General features: G+C 40.3%; 1 protein-coding gene across 3 annotated transcripts in view; it reads left to right on the forward strand.

The window, feature by feature from the left end:
* Positions 1-20,417, forward strand: part of elmo1 (engulfment and cell motility 1) — a 393,582-nt gene that overhangs the window by 128,218 nt on the left and 244,947 nt on the right. For 2 of the 3 annotated variants that reach the window (XM_008112853.3, XM_008112854.3), the window contains exons 5-6: positions 8,431-8,481; positions 16,049-16,218. In XM_008112853.3, the coding sequence (XP_008111060.1) occupies positions 8,431-8,481; positions 16,049-16,218 (221 nt within the window). Of the gene's footprint in view, positions 1-8,430; positions 8,482-16,043; positions 16,219-20,417 lie in introns of all 3 variants that reach the window. The other variant, XM_062957287.1, reaches the window with a different exon arrangement.

Consider the following 20,417-nt stretch of genomic DNA (forward strand, 5'->3'; position numbering starts at 1 on the left):
ATTGTGAGGTGCAGCAGCACAAGTGCAGCATGTGCTGAGAGCTGCCCAATTACCGGTAAAATGCCAATGTATAAGATCAGTCATTTAAAAAACATAAGTAAAAATATCAACCAAGCATCTATAGGAACCCTGTAAAATTCCACGGTTAAAAGCAGGATGCATGGAGTATAAAACAGAGCTTGCAAAATATAACCGGTAAAAAGCCAGTATAAAATATCAGTCATATTAAAAACTAGATAAAAGCATCCCCGGCGCAGTCGATTGCAATGTCCGCAATCAGTCTTGCTCTGATTTTATTTGCTGCCAAGCTAAAGAGAGAGACCTTATACGTGATTGTGGAGCTGGTGTCAGATAAAAGGTAAAAGATCTTTTCTGCAACCGTGTTCGATTGTAGGTACCATAGAATAGGCCCTAAGAATTTATTTCTTGGTGCAGAGTATAGAGTGCAGGCAAACAAATAGTGGGGCAGGTCCTCAATTTCTGGGGCCCCGCATACGCATATTCGGCTAGCCAAAGGAGTGCCCAAGTATCTACCATCCAGCACTGCTGAGGGCATGCTTTGGAATTGTAGAGCTGTAAAAGCTTGTCTGACGTTTGGGAATGTAAGGTTGGTTAGATACATAGCCCTTTCATGGTCGAGTTTGTATAATTTGTACCACGTTGAGGAATCCTTTATGATTCTCCAATAGTTGTATATGGAGAAGTGAATGCGGGATCTTATGGAGGGTAAACCAACCTCTGCTCTGACCAAGGCTGCTGGAGTGCCAGGTGGGAGTCTTAGCAGTTTCTTAAGGAATGTATTCTGGATGGCCTCCAATTTTGGTATCTGTGAATCATCCCATCCCCAGACTGGGGCGCTGTACAGAATCTGGGCAATAACTTTGCTCTGGAATATTTTCAGAGCTGGGGCAACCAGATGGCCCCCTGCTGTGTAATAAAATCTGAGGATTCCTCCAACAGATTTTAGTGCCACTTCTCTGCTATGTTCTATATGGGGCTTCCATGATAGAGTCTCTGAAAAATATACACCCAGATACTTAAATTCCCTGCATTGTTCAATCTGATGGCCACCAATGGACCATCTGAACTGTGAGTGTCTTTTTCCGAACACCATCACCTTTGTTTTATTATAATTGATGTTTAGTTATTCTTTGGAGCAGTATATGTCCAGTTTAGTAAGTAGCCTTCTTAGACCTATTTGGGCGAATGAGACTAACACCATATCATCTGCATATAAAAGGGCAGAAATCTTCTTTGAACCTACTGAGGGTGGGAAGAATTCTGGACCTGAAAGTGCTGTTATTATATCATTCAAGTATAAATTTAAAAGTGTGGGTGCCAGCAGACAGCCTTGTTTTACTCCTTTGCTGGTGTGAATTGCTGGTGTGATTGATTGATTGATTGATTGATATTTTGTGAGCAACACAATAACAGCCAAACAGCTTGTTCACTCCTCAATAGACGGTCGATCGTTCCGTTTTATGTTTTACCCATTTTTATAGTTCTACAATTGAGAATCTACTAATATCTTCTCTTTGAATAGGGATGGGGTTATACAGCTTACCTAGGTATCATAACGCAGCAATTGAACTCATTTCACAGAAAAAGATTTACATAAGAATTAGAAGAATTATAATGAAAATTATTAACATTGAGGTGGCCGGTACAGGTAAGGTCAATACACTCTGGGACAAGAGCAGCAATCTAGCTGTTGCTGGGGGAGTGACAAATTTCTCCCCTATCTTAATTGGAGCTTTCTGATGCAGAGCAGAAAATGTAATTTAGGGCAGGGCCTTTTGAATTCTCTGCTATAGGGCTCTTTGCCCTATGGCAGACTACATTTCCCAGAATTCTGTGCTCTCTCGGTCTCTTTCCCAGCTCACTCAGCTCGTCCCACCCTGCTGCTTTCCTCTCCTCATGACGAGAGGCAGCCCATCTCTTCTTAACTTAAAGAAAAATGGCAGACTTTTTGGCTTTGCCTTGCTTGTGCTGAGAATGAAACTGACTTCTGAGCTTTACAGAATTCAATCAAAAATATTGGGTGAGTTTCGATTCTTATGTTTTTGCGTGGGCACCCCCCTCGTAGAATCATACAATCATAGAATCATCTATATATATATAAATGTTATGTTCATTTTATTTTGGAGTTAACAGCAAAATTATTGAATGCAATCACACCAAATTTGGCCACAAAACACATAGTCATCCAAAATATGTCTTTTGAAGAAAAAAAACCTAGAAAAAAATAAAGACCAAACAACAAAATGAAGATGAAATAAAACCCTAATTGCTTACCATGCAAGCGAAGAGCCCCCCCTGAACTGAAACAACTACATTACCCAGAGGATCTTGCACCTGTGGGCGGAGCCTAACCCCACTTCCTCAAACCGTTGCCATGGTGGGCAGGGCTTGCGGCTGGCAACCGTTGACAGCTGCTCCTTCCCTTTCCTCGGCCCCTTTCCCCCTCAGAAGAGACAGCATGCCCTGAGAGAAATACAGCTGTATTATTGCAGTAAGCGACTGTTCTCAGGAGGGAGAGCAGCCGCTATTTACATAGCTGTCATGCCTCCTTTCAACTTTCTCTTCTACAGGTAAACAGACCCAGCACTTTAAGATGCCCCTCAGAGAGGTTATTCATCCCTTTAAGATGCCCTCTTTCTCTGGACAACTCCTGCCTCAGTCATTATTGTTACTATTCTTCTTCTCATTATTATTCAGGGAGGAAACATCCAGGCTTTGAAACTACAAAGCCATTCAATGCTAATTGCCCTCTTTCTCTACACACCCTCCACTTCAGAGTCGTCGTCATTATTATTATTATTATTATTATTATTATTATTATTATTATTATTATTATTGAGTTACTGTGAACCATGAAAATGAGTTCACACCCAGCATTACAAAACTCTACAACCAAGACAGTAAATAAAGAACACTATGAAAACAGGAGAATTCCAGACAGGAAACAATCAGGGCCAGCTAACACCTCCCAACAAAAGATTCCCTCAGGAAAGAATCAGTCAGGCTTTCAAACTACAGGGCCATTCAATGCCCTCTTTCTCTGCACACCCTCCATTTCAGAGTCGTCATCATCATCATCGTCATTATTATTATTATTATTATTATTATTATTATTATTATTATTATTATTATTACTGGGGTGCTGTGAACCATGAAAATGTACAAAACCAGCCACCCAGCATTACAAAACTCTACAACCAGGACAGTAAATAAAGAACAACACTCTGAAAACAGGAGAATTCCAGACAGGAAACAATCAAGGCCAGTCTTTGAAGCAGCGATACTACTCTCTACTACTGAAGCTGACTAACCAAAGATTCCCCTAGGTAGCAAGCAGCCAGGCTTTGAAGCAGCGAGACTATTCAATGCAATTCTAGCAGTCCAAAAAACCATTCCCCTAGAACGCAAGTACCCAGACTTCCTAGCAGCAACCCTATTCCATTGCATTCCAACTCACCAAACAAGGATTCCCATAAGAAGAAAACGGTCCGGCTTTGAGGCTGCAAGGCTATTCACTGCTATTCTACCTGGCCAACAAAGGATTCCCATAAGCCACAGCAAGACATGGCAGGGCACGGCTAATGGAATAATAGAATCATAGAATTGGAAGAGACTTCATGGGCCAGCCAGTCCAACCCCCTGTTAAGAAGCAGGAAATCACATTCAAAGCACCCCCGACAGATGGCCATCCAGCCTCTGCTTAAAAGCCTCAAAAGAAGGAGCCTCCACCACAGTCCGGGGCAGAGAGTTCCAGTGCCAAACAGCTCTCACAGTGAGGAAGTTCTTCCTGATATTCAGGTGAAATCTCATTTCATGTAGTTTAAAGCTATTGTTCCGCGTCCTAGTCTCCAAGGCAGCAGAAAACAAGCTTTCTCCCTCCTCCCGATGACTTCCCCTCACATATTTATAAATAAATTGGTGGGCCGCACTGTGAGAGCTGTTTGGTAGTGGAGCTCTCTGCCCCAGAGTGTGATGGAGGCCTTCCTCTTTGGAGACTTTTAAACAGAGGCTGTATGGAGTGCTTTGAACGTGATTTTCCTGTTTTTTGGCAGGGGGTTGGACTGGATGGTTCATGAGGTCTCTTGCAACTCTATGATTCTAAGTCAGAGCATGGTCTAGAGTAACTATTTTGGTGTGCTACAATGCTCCAGTTGGATTCCTTCCCAGGCAATTCTTTGAGCTCAAGATGCTTGCCTGTTCTTAAGGTGAAAAGCACATGTCTGCATTTTAGATGGATTAGGAACCAGTGGTTCTAAATGCTTCTAAATGCTATGAGTACTTTAGCTGCCATGGGATTTGCAGCTTTGTGAGGTTCTAAACTTTCTGGCTGGGAATTCTAAATACCTTCCTGAAATGCAGATTCCAGGATTCCACAGGATGGGACTATAGCAGTTAAAATAGAATCGTAGTGCTATGATTATGCAGTGTGAAAGGGCCCTGGTGATCAGTGCACATTCCTAATGTAAATACGATGTGCTTCAAATCCTCTGTAGTGGTATTTAAATACGTAGTACTGATGGCCAGTGCACATTTCTAATGTGAATACGTTGTACTTTAAATCCTTGGTAGTGCTGATTACATTATGTAACATGATTTTTGTTCCTGGGTTATAAATGTCATTTCCTAATTGGTCCTATCATAAAAACACAGAAACTGTTACAGTTTTATTAAACTGTAAAAACTTTGTTTTTGTGGGACATCCTGCAGTACATTTTGCTATAGTTTTCCAATGAATATCTCATAGAGTCTCAACCAATTCAACATAATTTTTGGCAGCCACAAAAACGAGGTTTCTGGAGTATAACAACTATAGTATTTTCAAAGTAAGTACTGCACAATTAAATGGGAAATAATACTTTTAAACCAGGAACAGATTTTGTTTTCAAATTTTGTTACATAGTGTTATTAGTGACCACTAGTAACCAGGCAACAGGCTGATAACTAATCTGAAAAAGTCCTGTTAATGAATGTGATTGAGTCAAGAGAAGGAATTACCCCATAGTTCAAGGACTCTGTACTTTGATGAAATAATTTAACTTTATCACAAAGAAAATTAGTCCCTTCCCTCCCTTTGTCCCATGTGAGACAATATTCTGCCTGTTTAAAGAAGCAGAGCCAGAGACTCTTTGAAGTCCATATATTGTCATGTATATCTTAGCATCAGTGCTTTGTTTGAGAGAGAATGCAAACATGTGGTATCAGTTCTCAGTGGTTGGTTCCAGTGGTTTGAAGATTGCATAGTGCAGTTATGGAAAACAGATCACCGGAGGAATAACTCTGCAATGTTTCAGATATTTAATGATAGGTTTCAGCAGAACCTACATACTCTTCAACTCTATGACATCAGTTTAGAGTCAGATTTCATTGTGCAATTTACTCATGGCTTTTATTTACAGTGCAGACTTTAAATTCCTGCTTGTTAGCTGGTAGTGGCTGCAAAACAGATCAGGTCTGAAAAGGAATGGACCGCCCCCATAATATTTTGCTTCCTTTACAGGAAACAGAAGGCACTGAGGACACTTTTTCTAGTGACTTCCTATGGAAGAAGTGACTATTAAAATACAATTTATTAAAACATATGTAATGGATGGAGAATCAATGATTGAGAGACATTGATAGTAGTATAAATGGGTACACTCCCAGTGTACATCAGAGCTATTTTTGATTAACAAAGAGGAAACTTTTTCTTGCTAAAGTTATTCTCTGCACAACTGTAAGCATATATGCAACCTAAATATATGAAGAGGAGCCTCAGACTGAAATATGACTGAGACTACCAAATGAGCACCATAAAAAAAAAATCTTTTGGCAGCAGAGATGCCATCTTATTGCCTTGCATCTTTCACTGGAAAGAAGGCTCTGTTGTTCTGTCCTTGAGGGCATAAAGATGCAAGCTGGATCTTTTCTCCTATAGAAAATTGTTTTATGCTAAATTAGCCCATTGTTACACCTAGCTCACGTGTTGAGTTAATGAACATGTGGAATTGTACAGAGATTGTTGAAGTCTAGCCAGCGTATACAGTGGTGAAAAATAGTGAGAGCTGCAGTCCTAACATTATGACCACCACAATGAGAGACCACCATTTCCAGAGACATGCCCTGGAAAACCAATGATACAGACATAGCACAGGTGGTGCAGCTACTATGATCCCTTATCATTGGCTATTCTGACAAAACTATTGTGAGATCCATTACACTATGAAACACAATTTCTGTTCCTGAGTTATAAGTGTCATTTCCTAATTGATATCATAAATACATGTAAAAAGTTTATTAAACCGCAAAAATATTGTTTTTGCAGGACATCCTGCAGCACATTTTGCTATAGTTTTTCGATGAATATCTCATATAGTCTCAACCATTTCAACATAGTTTGTAGCAGCCACAAAACAAAGTTTCTGGAGAATAATAATAATTTATTAATTATTATTTATCCATTTCCCCTTAAAATGGCCCATGGCGCTTGACTACGGATTGGGATTACTGTCTATATTTTAAGTTATTTTAACTTTTGTAAGATGTGTTATTATACTGTGATTTTATTGTGTTACTGTTTTTATTGATGTAATACTGTTTTGGGCTTGTCGCAGTGTAAGCTGCCTCGAGTCCTTTGGGAGATGGAGCGGAGTAGAAATAAAGTTTTTTATCATCATCATCATCATCATCAAATCAAGTATTTTTTTAAAACAACAACAACAACAGTAAAACTTAAATTACATTATGCATATTGTTGGTATTATGTGTCTTCAAGTTGTTTCTGACTCACGGCAGCTCTGAACCTACTATAAGGTTTTATTGGTAAGATTTGTTCTGAGGGGATTTGTCTTTGCATTCCTCTGAGGCTGAGAAGTGCACAACTTGCCCAAGGTCACCCAGGGCTGAGTGGGGATGCAGACACTGGTCTCCCAGAATTGTAGCCCAGTGCTTAAACCACTGCACCATGCTGGCTCATATTGTGCAAATATCTTTTAAAATTCTGGTCCTATCATTTGTTCAATTTATTCAGATTACAGGTGCAGCTTTTTTCTTAGGAAGTCTTGAGGAATCCCATATATAGTGCTGGACATTACCTTTGTTACATGAAACCAGCATGTCTCAAAAGAATAGGCAAGCTTTGTATTCCATGAATCAAGGTACTTACTGTATTTCTTCAATTCCAAGATGCACTTTCCCCATATATAAACACCTCTAAAAATAGGGTGTATATTAGAATCATGTGTATCTTATATATTTTTGGTGGTGGTGGTACTGAAATTAGAGTGCGTTTTACAATCAGTGGCATCTTACAATTGAAGAAACATGGTAGTTAATAGAAAAATGTTCATTGGGTGTAAACCAGTGATTCCCAAAGTGGGCGCTACTGCCCCCCAGTGGGCGCTGGAGCGATCCGAGGGGGGGGTGATGGCACCTATTAGGACATGGGGGTGGGGCCAGAGGAGGGGTGGGGCCTCTTCCCAAGTGCCGGAGACAGGACTGTGCACCTGAGGCGCCTGTTAGGACACATAGGGGGTGGAGCTAGAGGAGTGGGTGTAGCTTCTTCCCAAGAGCCCTAGACAGGGCTGAGCCTCTATACCTCTCCTGAGAGGCCTTTTAGGACTAAAGGGCAGGGCTAGGGGTGGGGCCGGGGCTTCTTCCCAAGAGTGCGAGACAGGGCTGAACCTCTGTATACCTCCCCTGAGGCGCTTGTTAGAACACGGGGGCGGGGTAGATGTTCAGCCCTGTCAGGCACTTGTGAAGAGGCCCCACCCCCTCCTCTAGCCCCACCTCCTTTGTCCTGGCAGGCGCCACAGGACAGGGATAGAAGCTCAACCCTGCCTCAGAGCTTGTAACTCTGCCCATTCCAGTCCTGACCGCCCATTTGTGGCCCCGCCCACCTCCCCTCATAGCCCTGCATCTTGGACGAGGGGAGTGGCTCAGCCCCGCCCTCTTGAGCAGGAGCCACGGCCACCCCTCTAAGCCACGCCCCCCTTTCCAGGGGGCGCTGAGTCATATTTTTTCTGGAAATGGGGCGGTAGGCCAAATAAGGTTGGGAACCACTGGTGTAAACTGTTTTGAGATGCTCTGCCCTGTCCATGAAGCCTGTGCAGTTTGGAAAAATAGCAGTTTCGGAGTGGCCTTGGTTCATATTACTTCCATTAATCATGGCTTAAATACAAAGTCAAGGCAAAGGTATCCGAATTCTGCTAGGGAAAAGTATTCTAGGATAGAGAAATATAAACATTTGCCATTATTGTTCGTAAATGAATACTACAGCAATATATGCATTAATCTTGGTGTGCAGTGAATAATGCCTAACACTTGCTGCCAAATCAGCTACTTCTGTCTACATTGCATGATTTATGCAAACCTGTTTCCAAAAACAGGAGACTGTATTATGGATTATTGATATTTTGAACTTTCTTGTTTCAGAATCGTAATGAAATAAAAAATGGAGCAATACTTCGATTAACTACATCCCCAGTAAGTTACTGATATGTTTTCATTCTTTTAATGTTTCCACTTTGCTCAGTGCTATTATGATGACTTCAGTATGTATATTTTTTAAACTGTGTCAATAAATGTGAGGCCCTCAAGGCCTGTTATCCTATTACTTTGATAATTTCTGAGGAGCTATCAATTAGATATTAAAATCTGCTCATAATAGATACTGTAGAAAAAAAGTGTTTGTTGCTTTGGACCTCCTGATGACGTTCAGCGGCATTGAGAGATTTGTCTTGGTGCTGAGTCAGGTCTTGTGGGAACAAAATACAAGGTTGCTCCTCTTGGTTTTCATTAATTCATGTGCTCTTCTTGCCAAAGCAATTAGGTTCATAGCAAAGACAGCACAATTCCATTCCCAGTAAACTGTATCACCAAAATAAGAGTCATGCTTCAATCCTATATATTTCTACTCATTTTGGAAGTGTAGAATTTACTCCCTGAATAAGTCTACATTGTACTTCAGCCTTAAAAGATTTTAATAATGTAAATGTCAGTAAATCCAGAAATTAGATTGAGTGAATTAATAAAAAGATTCGCTTCCACTTCTATTACAAGACAGCCTTATCTTGGTTTTTCGCTTGCTTTTTAAATGTTTGGGTGAGACACAGTTTTAAAGATGCATCATTACAAATAAGCCTGCTCTTTTATTTCCTTTGCCCTATTTTCAAATTTCATGTAATTATTTATTATGTTAGGGGTTTTCTTGCTCTCATTCAGAAACCTGCAGGCAAGATCAGTTTCCTAGGTTACAGCAAGTACTTTGCTGAAATTTTCCCAATTTCTTTCTTTCTGTTATTCCTCTGAATCATTCATCTTTTTTTCTCAAAAACACTATGCCTCCCTTCATCTCAATAAATTGATCAGCCTTCTAGAATCTATCAGCCTCATTCTGGATTTTTATGTACTGCCTATTGTGCTATTTTCATGGTTTCAAAAGCCTTGTGGGGTTTTGAGATAGTATTTTCCCACATCTGTGCCACTTACATCTTGACAAGGATTCCTTCTGACTCTTCCACAGAGTTGGTCTTACTTGGAAAATAGTAAACTATTGTCCAAAATCCAACATTTTAAAAAAGATTAAAAGAACATTGTTCATTATAAAAGCAATAACTAATATGCCAGTCTAACTGGGCTCTTCACTTGTGCTGTAAATTTGTTCTTAAATTAAAAAACCTACTTCTAATATTGAAAAGGAATTTATAAATAAATCTTGCTAAAAATGTATGTTGTTTCACATGCCAAAGAAATGTCTCTTCCTTCAGGTCTGCTCTTCCTCTAATGTATCACCCTTTTAAGAATGTATTTTAAGCTTCACAAACAGGTTTAAAACAGTTGCAAGGCTGCTCTGAACAATGAGGGAAGTCCAGAACGTAAGGGGTAGGTAGGGCTGGATGGGGGATGTTGGGAGTTGTTCAAAACTCCAATTTTGTTCAAGCTCGGTGTTACTTAAATGTTTTCCAGTTTTTTGACTATGTGGGAACAGTTCACATTTCTAATGTTGATTAAAAAAATAGCAAGAAAAGCTTTTAAATCCCCCCCCAGGTTCACTGTAGAAAGTGTATTTAAACATAAAATAACTTCTTCAAATAAAATATTTGAGATCATATTCAGATATTTATTATGTATTTTTGTCATTCTTATTGCTAAAATGTCTTTTGTGTGGGAAGATATTGAAAAGGAGATGAATAGATACATTTTGCTATTGGACGCATGAATATTATTTTGCTGTGTACAGGTGATAGTAGTAGAAAATGTAGAATTAATTTTATACAAATAACAACCTGAACAAATAGAATCGATAAGTAGGATATGGGATTTGCTTCTATAGTAAAGTTGACAAGTTTTATTATAATATGCTAAAGTAGATAAATAGTTCCTTTATATAGAAAGAATAATCTTTATATATTGTTGGAATGACAAAGTTCAGGTGAAAATGCATACATATATTTGTCTGTGCTTGTACTTTAAAATGACCTTTTCAGAAATAGATTATCTGTGCACTGGCATATCATTAAAAATGACAATATATTTCCCTTGTTAAAAAGATCACCTTAACCAGCTTTATGACCTTGGGCTAATCAATGAGATATCTTTCCTTTAATTCCTTTCCAATTATCTAAAAACATTTGTTCTCTCAAATTTTGATGGTTTTTCTTGAGTGCTTTGAAGTACATAAATGCAACTGAAGTTTATTATACAAATCCCAATAAATTTTGCTAATGCTTAGACAGAAAGGCTTTTAAAAAGTACATTTTCATCCATAATATACTTTGCTTGTGCTCAGTAACCCATTTCCTTAATAAAGCTCAAGCTACTCAGCACAGTGAATTTGAGTTGTCGGGATGAGATGATAGTGTGAAAGCAGATTACTTTTCATTGGTTAGTTCAGTGTAAAGTATGATGAATTAGGCTCCATTGTTGCTTGCCTTCTTAGCTTTGGGGGATTAACCATGTGGCTGCAGCCCGTGTACATCGCAAAAAGATGTGACTAATTTATCTGCATAACATGACGAGAGATACAATGCTGGATTTCATTACGTTCTGTCACAAGGCAGTGTTTAAGGCATGCTGCAATGGTTTAGAACAATGTCACCTTCTTGTCCTTTCAGAAATGTTATTTTTTTTCCTTCCACTTTATCATTGTTCTATTAAAAACAAAGATACATCAAGACATGAAATAAGCCAGCCTTACATAGATGAAAAGGCCAGACTTCCTCTCTGGCCAGCCTTGTCAGTGTCACCAATGTCAGTTCCATTTGAAGTCTGTCAGAGTTACAGCCTTGAAACTTTGAAATCTTCCTAGCTTTGGGAGAGATCAATAATTTTGGGGTATGCAATATGGCACTCTTCAGATGCTTTGGGCTACAACTCCCATAATACCCAAGCTTTAGTCATGCTGACTGACAATACTGGTGTGGGAAAGGATGGTATATGAAGAAGTGACCAACTGCACAGAGATTAGGGGCCAATTTTCTGCCTGTGAGACCCTCTAGAGCAGTGGTTCTCAACCTGTGGGTCCCCAGATATTTTGGCCTTCAACTCCCCGAAATCCTAACAGCTGGTAAACTGGCCAAAACACCTGGGGGACCCACAGGTTGAGAACCACTGTTCTAGAGCCTGTTGGGTCTGTCAGAAGTGCTCCTCACCAAGAAAACCTAGAGAAATTGGTCCAAGAATCTGGTCTGGAAGAACTTCTATTTTGTTTTTCTCCTCAAATAAAGATAGCGTATTCTGATCCCAAGTCCTGAATGAGGTACACTGTCAACTTTCCTGTTCCTGAAATCACAAATTACTGTAGACTCCTTGGAAACTGTTCATGGCACATCTTCTTTTTTAATGCCACAGCAGAAGAGGGAGAGAGTGTCTGTGTTCCACAGGAGTGCATATACAGTACTATGGCAACAGGAATTAGTATGAGCGAGAGTGCAACGCTGAATGAACAATATCCATCTATCAGTCATGACAGCAGGCAATTCTTATGTTAGACAATTATCATATGAGACAACCTTCAGGGTTGTTGTTGGTTTAAAATAAGGAAAACATTTGATTAATATCAGTGAAGCATGATTCATCTCTTTGTTGACTGTCTTTTGTTAAACCTTGTTGCACAAATTCCAGAAAATTGTTGGTTAATGAGATCCCTTTAATTTAAGAACTTTGGGATGACTTTTATAAATTATCTTGATTCTGAAAACTATTACTGAATTTCCCCCTCCCCTCCCCCCAACCTCCCTTGTGTACAAAATATTCAGGGTGCCTTAAATTAAAAAATAAATCCCTATCCTGTGATAAAAGCAAAATACCAATGAAACCAATTACATTCTTAAAACATGCAAAAGTGTATAGAAAAGTCAGTACCAGCATAACACAGTACAAGGAATGTAACCTAGAATAAGCTGACTGAAATTAAACATTAAAAGTACAGGAAACTGCCTTACACTGACCATTTATCCCAGTTTTTCCAGCACTGACCATTTATCCCAGTTTTTCCAGCACTGACAGGCAGCAGCTCTCCAGGGTTTCAGATAATTAATTTTTCCTAGATCTACATAGATTTGGTAGTGATAGAACTTGGGACTTTCTTGCAAATGATATAGGTACTTAGGAGTTTATCACACAAAGCTGCCAAAGCATAATTACAGCAGCATAAAAGTGCCAGTTAATGGGTCTCACCCCATGACATTGTGTCTGTCCTGTTTTGTTTGCTTGTTCTTGAATTGTAATTGGATCATCTCTTTTCATTGCTGTGAAAAACCCATCAATGAATCTAGTCACGCTGTTGTTCTTGTGCAATAACTTCCTTCTGCTGCAGTCCTAGTATTGCAAAGTGGAGGGATGTCTTATTAAAATACTGAAGCTTCACATCACCACAGTTGCAGTAAATGGGGTGTGTGTGTGTGTGTGTGTGTTAAAATGTGCACATGTGCTGGGTGGGCCAAACATGTTAGGATCATGGGAGTTTACATCAACAGAGTGCTAGCTTTGCATGATTATACCAAGATATGAAAGGGACAGCTTCAATAACATAATGTTTCCATTTGCTTAAATAATGCAGTTGCAATGATACAACTGGATGATTTTATAAAGTCCCTAATGGAAGGCTGCAGAAGATGGGTGGAGTTGTTGAGATATTTTGTATAGAATAAGGAGCAGGTTAAGTGAACATCCTTCTGCTGCTGTCCTGCAACATCACAGTGCCAGATTAGAAACTCCATAGCCATCCCTTCAGTGAGAGCTGAAAACAAGATACAATTTTGTCCAAAGTAAAAAATCTGGTGCTTTTGAATGGAAAATCCAGTGGCTGTAGGCCTTTAAAGGGGGTTGAGTTTGTATGTGAAATGTATGTAGCCCACCACTGATATATAGAAGAAACATGATGGTGATATTTTGGTTCCTTTGAATGGTGAAAGTCAGCATTTTCAATTGATCTCAAAAAGGAAAAAATTGAATGAGTTGTAATTTATTCTTCAATTTTTTAAATAATTTTTCTGTTTTCTAAAAGAAGCTAAATATGATTGACCTTCTTCAGGGGCTGTACATTCGATCCATAAAGAGCAGAAATGTATGGAGTTGCTAAGAATTTCTTTTCATATAACTGGATTGTTACACAATAAAAAGATCCCCCCTAAAAAACCTTTATAAGGATCAAATACAACCAGTGATTAGCATGTGAAGACTTGTTTCTTCCTTTGCCTGTTTATTTTAGAGGAAAGAACTGCCAAAACAACCTTTGAGTATCCCTTGCTTATGAAAACTCTATGAAATGCACATTGAAGTCATATACACACACAAGATTTGCAAAAATTATTAGGAAGAAGTTTAGGTTGATAACAAAGAGTGTCATTGTGGTGCTGCCCAATTGCTCCTGCTTGGCTCCTCTCACCAGCCGCTAAAGCTCCAGTGATGGGGAACTCACTAGCCAGTAAAAGCAAAGTAATTTTACCCTATCCAAGACATGGATTTTCACTGTCCAACAATCCAGAGTCAGTAATAATAGTGAGAAATAAGTCTATGATTCCTGGTTTATATGGTAGCAACAAGTCAAGAATGGGGTTGAGACATCTTTTGATTTCTTAACAAAGGTATTCCTACTACAAAGAGTAGTGAAGTAGAAGTAGTAGGGAAGCATCTCCCAACATAATGTGTTCATGAGTAATGCACCAGGATTTTCCATAATTTTGGTCTCTTTTGTATGAGAGTGACTAATGTAAAAGCTTGCTGCTACAAAAAAGGCCCCAAATATTCTAACAGAAGATACCATTCTTGGAAAATTTGAAAATTGAGGATAAAATTGAGAAAGAAAAGGAAATGTAGCATTACTTAGCATTTCTCAGCCACACGGGGCTGAAACCCCACCTTTTCGATTGGGGGTGGCCAGATACCCACCCATGCTGATTCATGACAGGCAAATGTAGACATGGGGATCCGCCTCTCCTTGCCCCCTCCCTCCATTTAGCCCTTAAAAGTAGAGACCAGGGACCTCATCACATTTACCTCTGGAAGTGTTGTGTGATGGTTCCACTTCAGCTGGAGGACAGATGTGCACGTTGCCCATCACATAATGTAGAGGAAATTCCTTTGGAGGCCCCTTCTCCAACTGGATGCTCCCCCCCCCCCCATGATGGGGAATGCAGTGCTGTGAGGGAGTGGCGTGCGGAGTGACGGATTCGCCCCAGCTGCCCTTCATTTTGTTGGCCATGTGGGATGCTTTGCCTGGCTAATCTGATAAGGTTGAAAAGCCTCACTACTGAGGCACAAGACTTGCCTTAGCTTTCTGGGGCTTGAATGTGAAATTACAGGGTTTTGGAGGGGGAATTCTCTCCCCTCTCCAAAACTCTGTAGTTTTCAAGCCCCAGAAAGGTAAGGCAAGCTTTGTGCCTGCCTCCATTTGTCTTTATTTTTAAGGACTAATTGGGAGGGCGGGGGGAGAGAGATGTAGAGATTGTCTCTTGGAATCGCCAATGGTGATCCTAGGATACAGTCACCACTGCCTCCATACCTGAACATCCAGATGTTTGCAGGTATTTGTAAAGCTGGAATAAACCTGGATAATCAGGTATATTCCAACTTGAAGTGGATTAGCCTTGAGCACGTCGTAGCTGGGAAGGGGGGGGGATTAACACCCCCCCAAAACTGGATTACTCATGAATTTTAACTGGTTAACCTATTTATGAGTAAACCAGGTTTTTTTAACCTGATACAATTCTGGGGGGGGGAGTTGAACTATTAACACCCCCCCCCCCCCGGCTACGATCCTGGCCTGGAGCATCATTTGGACACCCCAGACTAAACCATTTCCTATGCCACATTATGTATCTGTTTAGAGAGTTGCCTTTGCCTTTGTTCTAAGTGAGATGCATTAGCTTGGCTCACACACTAATCTGTAACAAAACATGCTAGAGACAATTCCAAGGTATTGTTGCTGATCTGAAATCCATTGGGGGGGGCAGTGAATAAGAGTGGGCATTGTGTTTCTCTACTCCACGTTTTCTGATATTCCACTTCTGTATGGATGATTACTTCCCATTTTTCCCTCCTGATCACTTGGAATTCACTTTCAGGTTTTTTTTCTGTATGTTCCTACACAAATATAACTAACTGTTGTTTGTTTATCTAAGGCATTATTCCAAATTTCTCCCAAAATGGAGCTTACCTTTCTCACTGAAATTCACCCGGCTCCAATACACAATTATTACAAGCAGCTGGTAAAAAGTTGGCTATACAAAAGGCTTGGAATATCATACAAATACTAGCTGATAGCTGGATAGCCAGGGCGAGATGTGGAAATTGTGTGAATTTGACAGCATGGGATAACTGCATGATCGCTCATCAAGTGTCGTCCAAAATCATGACACTTGATTATTCTTTCTATAAATATGTGCTTCATTGTTTAAAATGCCAACCATTTGAAATCTTCAACTCTCCTATGTTTTCTTTAAAAGTGTTTGTTTATTTCGTAGACACTGGAAATTAAGGTCTGTGTTTCTTCTTCTGTCACCCTCACCCCCATTCCTTCTCTTTTATTCAATGTTCTGCCTTTGGTGAGGCACAAAATGCCCTTCAGCTTCATGAGAGGATCCAGTCGTCTAGTATGGATGCCAAGTTGGAAGCACTGAAAGACTTAGCTAGCTATTCACGTGATATAACGTTTGCCCAAGAATTTATCAATCTAGATGGTATTTCACTCCTAACACAGATGGTGGAAAGCGGCACCGAGTAAGTATCTTCCTGTAATAATAACATTTCTGTTCTTTTTCATACTTACATTGTTGGGATAAACAATTCAAGTTATGTTTGATACTTATTTAAAAATTATTATTTTTAACATAGTCAAAATGCAGGGGTTATGGGCAAGTTCTCTTGCAAAAATGGCGCGGGGGGGGGGGGGGGAGGAATATCTGAAGCGGAGGAGAGTGGTGCAGCTCCGGTCTTGTGTAACTTCATTTATTCTGTGGATCCTGGCTCTTTTCTTCTTCTGCATGCTGCAAGTGTCTGTTTTGCCTGTAGGAAGGAAGGGAGATCCTAGAGGGAACAGAATACATGGCAAACAGGAAGACGTGGAGGAATTGGACCCATGCATGCTTGCAATGTCACTTATCTTATGGATTGAATTTCTCCTCATCTTCCTGTGTCCTATATTTTTCTCTACCCATCCTGCACCCCCTGGGGTGGGAGGTCTTCTTAACTGTCTGTTAGGTTCTTCTTAATTATAGTTAAGTTCTTCTTAACTGTCATTTGGGTTATATTTAAGTTACATTTCTGACTTCGGTAGACTGGAACCAGAATGTGTTGAACCTTTTAGGACATCTAACACCACAAGTCAGCATGACTTGAGCCCAGGACAATTTTGGACTTACTGGATTGAATGTTATTTGGGGGGGGGGGGGGGGATTACCGTATATACTCGAGTATAAACCAAGTTTTTCAGCCCTTTTTTAAAGCTGAAAAACCTTACCTCGGCTTATACTCGGGTGAGGGTCCTGGTGGGAAGGCATTGGACTAAAAAACCAGGACTCTCTCCTCTTGGCACAGCAACCCTCACGCACTCCCCTTCTCCTCCTGCCTGGGGCTTCTCTCTCGCCCCCAAAGTCACTTTTCCCTTCTTTCTTTCTCCCTCCTTCTCTTCTTCTCCTGTGTTGTCCCTGCCTACTGGGCATGAGGCAGAAGGGGAGAGAGCGGGAGGAGAACGAAACCATGCTCTGTGCCAGCATTTGCTCCTCCTCCTCCTCCTCCTCCTCCCATTGGCCTTTTTAGCCACCACATGACATTGTTGGCTCATATTTAACTTGTTGTCCACGAGGACTCCAAGTTCTTCTTCACACGTACTGCTGTCGAGCCAGGTATCGTCCCCCATTCTTTGCATTTCATGTTTTCTGCCTAAGTGGAGTATCCTCCATTTGTCCCTGTTGAACTTCATTTTGTTAGTTTTGGGGATTTATCTCTCTAACCTGTGAAGATCATTTTGAATTTTCTCCTGTCTTCTGAAGTATTGGCTTTGCCTCCCCATTTGGTCCCGTCTGAAAACTTGATCATGCCTTCTAACCCTTCCCCTAAGTCATTAATAAAGCTGTTGAACAGAACTGGGCCCAGGATGGAGAACGAGAAAGCAAAACAAGCATACAGGAGGGAGGGAGGGAGGGAGGGAGGGAGGGAGGGAGGGAGGGAAGAAAGGAAGGTAGGAAGGAAGGAAGGAGGGAAGGAAGGAAGGAAGGAAGGAAGGAAGGAAGGAAGGAAGGAAGGAAGGAAGGAAGGAAGGAAGAGGCAGAGCCAATTTTTATTTTTCAAATTTGCCAGTAGTTGCTGCATTTCCCACCCTCGGCTTATACTTGAGTCAGTAAGTTTTTCCAGTTTTCTTTGGTAAAATTAGGTGCCTTGGCTTATATTCGGGTTGGTTTACACTCAAGTATATACGATATATGCATTCTGGTTGATGAGAAATGTTGACTTAAGAGGATTTTGTAGGTCAGGACTTAGATTGTAGAGGGGCAAGAGATGACATCTTCCTAGGCAGCTGCTTTAAACCACTGTGTTGTCGAAGGCTTTCATGGCTGGGATCACAGGGTTGTTATGTGTTTTCTGGGCTGTATGGTCATGTTGCAGAAGTATTCTCTCCTGACGTTTCGCCCACATCTATGGCAGGCATTCTCAGAGGTTGTGAGGTATATGGAGAAACTAAGCAAGGAAGGTTTATATATCTGTGGAGGTTCCTGGGTGGGGGGAAAGAACTCTTGTCTGTTGGAGGCCAGTGTGAATGTTGTAATTAATCACCTTGATTAACATTAAATGGCCTTCTCAGCCTCACATCCTGGCCTTGGTGAGCTGATATATTTTTGTTGTATTTTTCTGGTGCGGGAATAAAATTACCCTTCTTGAGGATGCATGTGTCTTTATAAATCCAACTGACCACCCTGTAGCTGATCCCTTTAGTATTTCATTTTCCATCAAATTTGAAAACAAGAGGATGTAGAAATATCGCAGTAGTATATTACAGCCAAACTGCTCTAACAAAACCTAAAATTCTGGTTCATTCCTGTTGTACAAAAACCATGTTTAAAATAAATGCTGACATTGATTTCAACTAGCACTGTCAGCTTCAGTTGCCTGTATTTGCTATTGTTAAAAGAAAAAACATAATTTGCCTTTCAGAGTTGTACTAGTACCTTCTGTCTTTCTGTGCAATCTGGATAAAAGGAAAATCACCCATCTGCTTTTTCACCAGATTTAGTGTGGAGGAGTATCACTAATCTTGTGTTTACTGCTCTAGACTGATAAAAAGGACTTTGCATTCTTCCTTAAAATTTCTAAACAAACCATAGGCAATCAGAGTTAGATGCTCCCTATAAATGTCACCTGTCTCTTTGCTATTGGTATTTATGACATAAGACACTCCCCAACTTGTAGGAAATCTATATTCAACTTAACTGCTATCCAATATCTTGAATGTTATTTCTCCTTCAGTAGAGAAGAAGAGACCATAGTTCCAGATACACAGCTCAGCAAGGCAGTCATTATTTTATACTCAACCAAAGAGTTTTAGTTTTCCATGTTGAATTGTTCAATCAAGTCAAGACCTAAATGTATATGCAGTAGGTTGAGAAGTAGGTTGAGAGCATTATGCTCCTTGCATTATGGATATAGTTGAGCTTTCTGGTGTGCCCTAGAGCAGTCGTTCTCAACCCATGGGCCAGGGCCCACGGGTGGGTCACGAGATCTAAAATAAGGTCCGCGAGACATGCGGGGGAAATTGGTGTCTTCGTTTTTAGGCCTGTTCCTTGGGTTATTTGAGGTGGTGATTCAGAAAATTGCTTGGTTAGACCACATCAACTCTAGATTATTAAATATGGTTTTCTGTGGGTGAGCAGATGGTGACTACTGGATGGCATATGTTCTGTATCAAAAACTAGAGCTGGTGGGATCTATCCACTGCAATTTTCTGAATCAGCACCCCAAATAACCAAACCGAATCCAAAGTTAACCAAAAACTGATTAGTACTAATGTTGGAGAGTGGTCCCTGGTCAAAGTGGTCCCCAGTCAAGTGATTCCTGGTCAAAGTGGCTCCTGGTCAAGTAGACTCTGGTCGAAAAAAGGTTGGGAGCTACTGCCCTAGAGCAACAATCTTTTGCACATTTGTTTCTGAAATACTTCCCCTCTGCTGTTCCAACAGTCATTTTCTGTATTCTCTCTTGGTCACTGCTGTTGATAGCAGGAAGTATATTGTATCTTAAATTCAGGGATACAGGTACTGTCTAGATATTCATTATCTTGTCCATTAGCTTGAATAAAATTGACTCATCTCAATTACTCTTTTGTTCCAAAGCATTATTTTATTTTAGTAGTCACAGTGCTGTTGTGGTTACAAGACTGAATAACATATACCATATATTTGTATATTACCATATACAAGACTGGGACTGGTAGTCCTCTTTTTCATGTGGCATCACTTACTTCCATGCATCTTCTGGTTTCTGCTCATTAATGTATCTCCTTTACAAATAATTTCCCTGATCCATTAAGGATTTCCGCCAACTTGGTTTTTCCAAAATGTACTGAGTTGTTGGAAATTCCAATTATGTGATCGAAACATAGTATCACAGGATGCTATATTTGGGCTGATTTAATCTAACTGTAGAATTGAGCTTTCGTTGTGGCAAGATTTTAGGTTCATTCCTACAAAAGTCTCAGAGCCCTGAACCTCAGACAATCATTCTCTGTTCCCCCACTAAGTCATCCTAACAGAACTTGAAAGCTAGGGTCCTTCTTGATTTTTAACCTTGGGTTTTGCCAAGAAAGCCACAAAGGGGTTGGTTTCGTCAGAACTGGGCAACATTTGTCTCAGCTGAAAGTAGCTCCTAGCAGATATTAGAGTGCACATTCAGCAAGTATTAAGTCTTTGTGGCTCAGGGAATTCCAAGAG

This window comes from Anolis carolinensis, chromosome 6 (genome assembly GCF_035594765.1).
Source record: "Anolis carolinensis isolate JA03-04 chromosome 6, rAnoCar3.1.pri, whole genome shotgun sequence".
Lineage (NCBI taxonomy): Eukaryota > Metazoa > Chordata > Lepidosauria > Squamata > Dactyloidae > Anolis > Anolis carolinensis.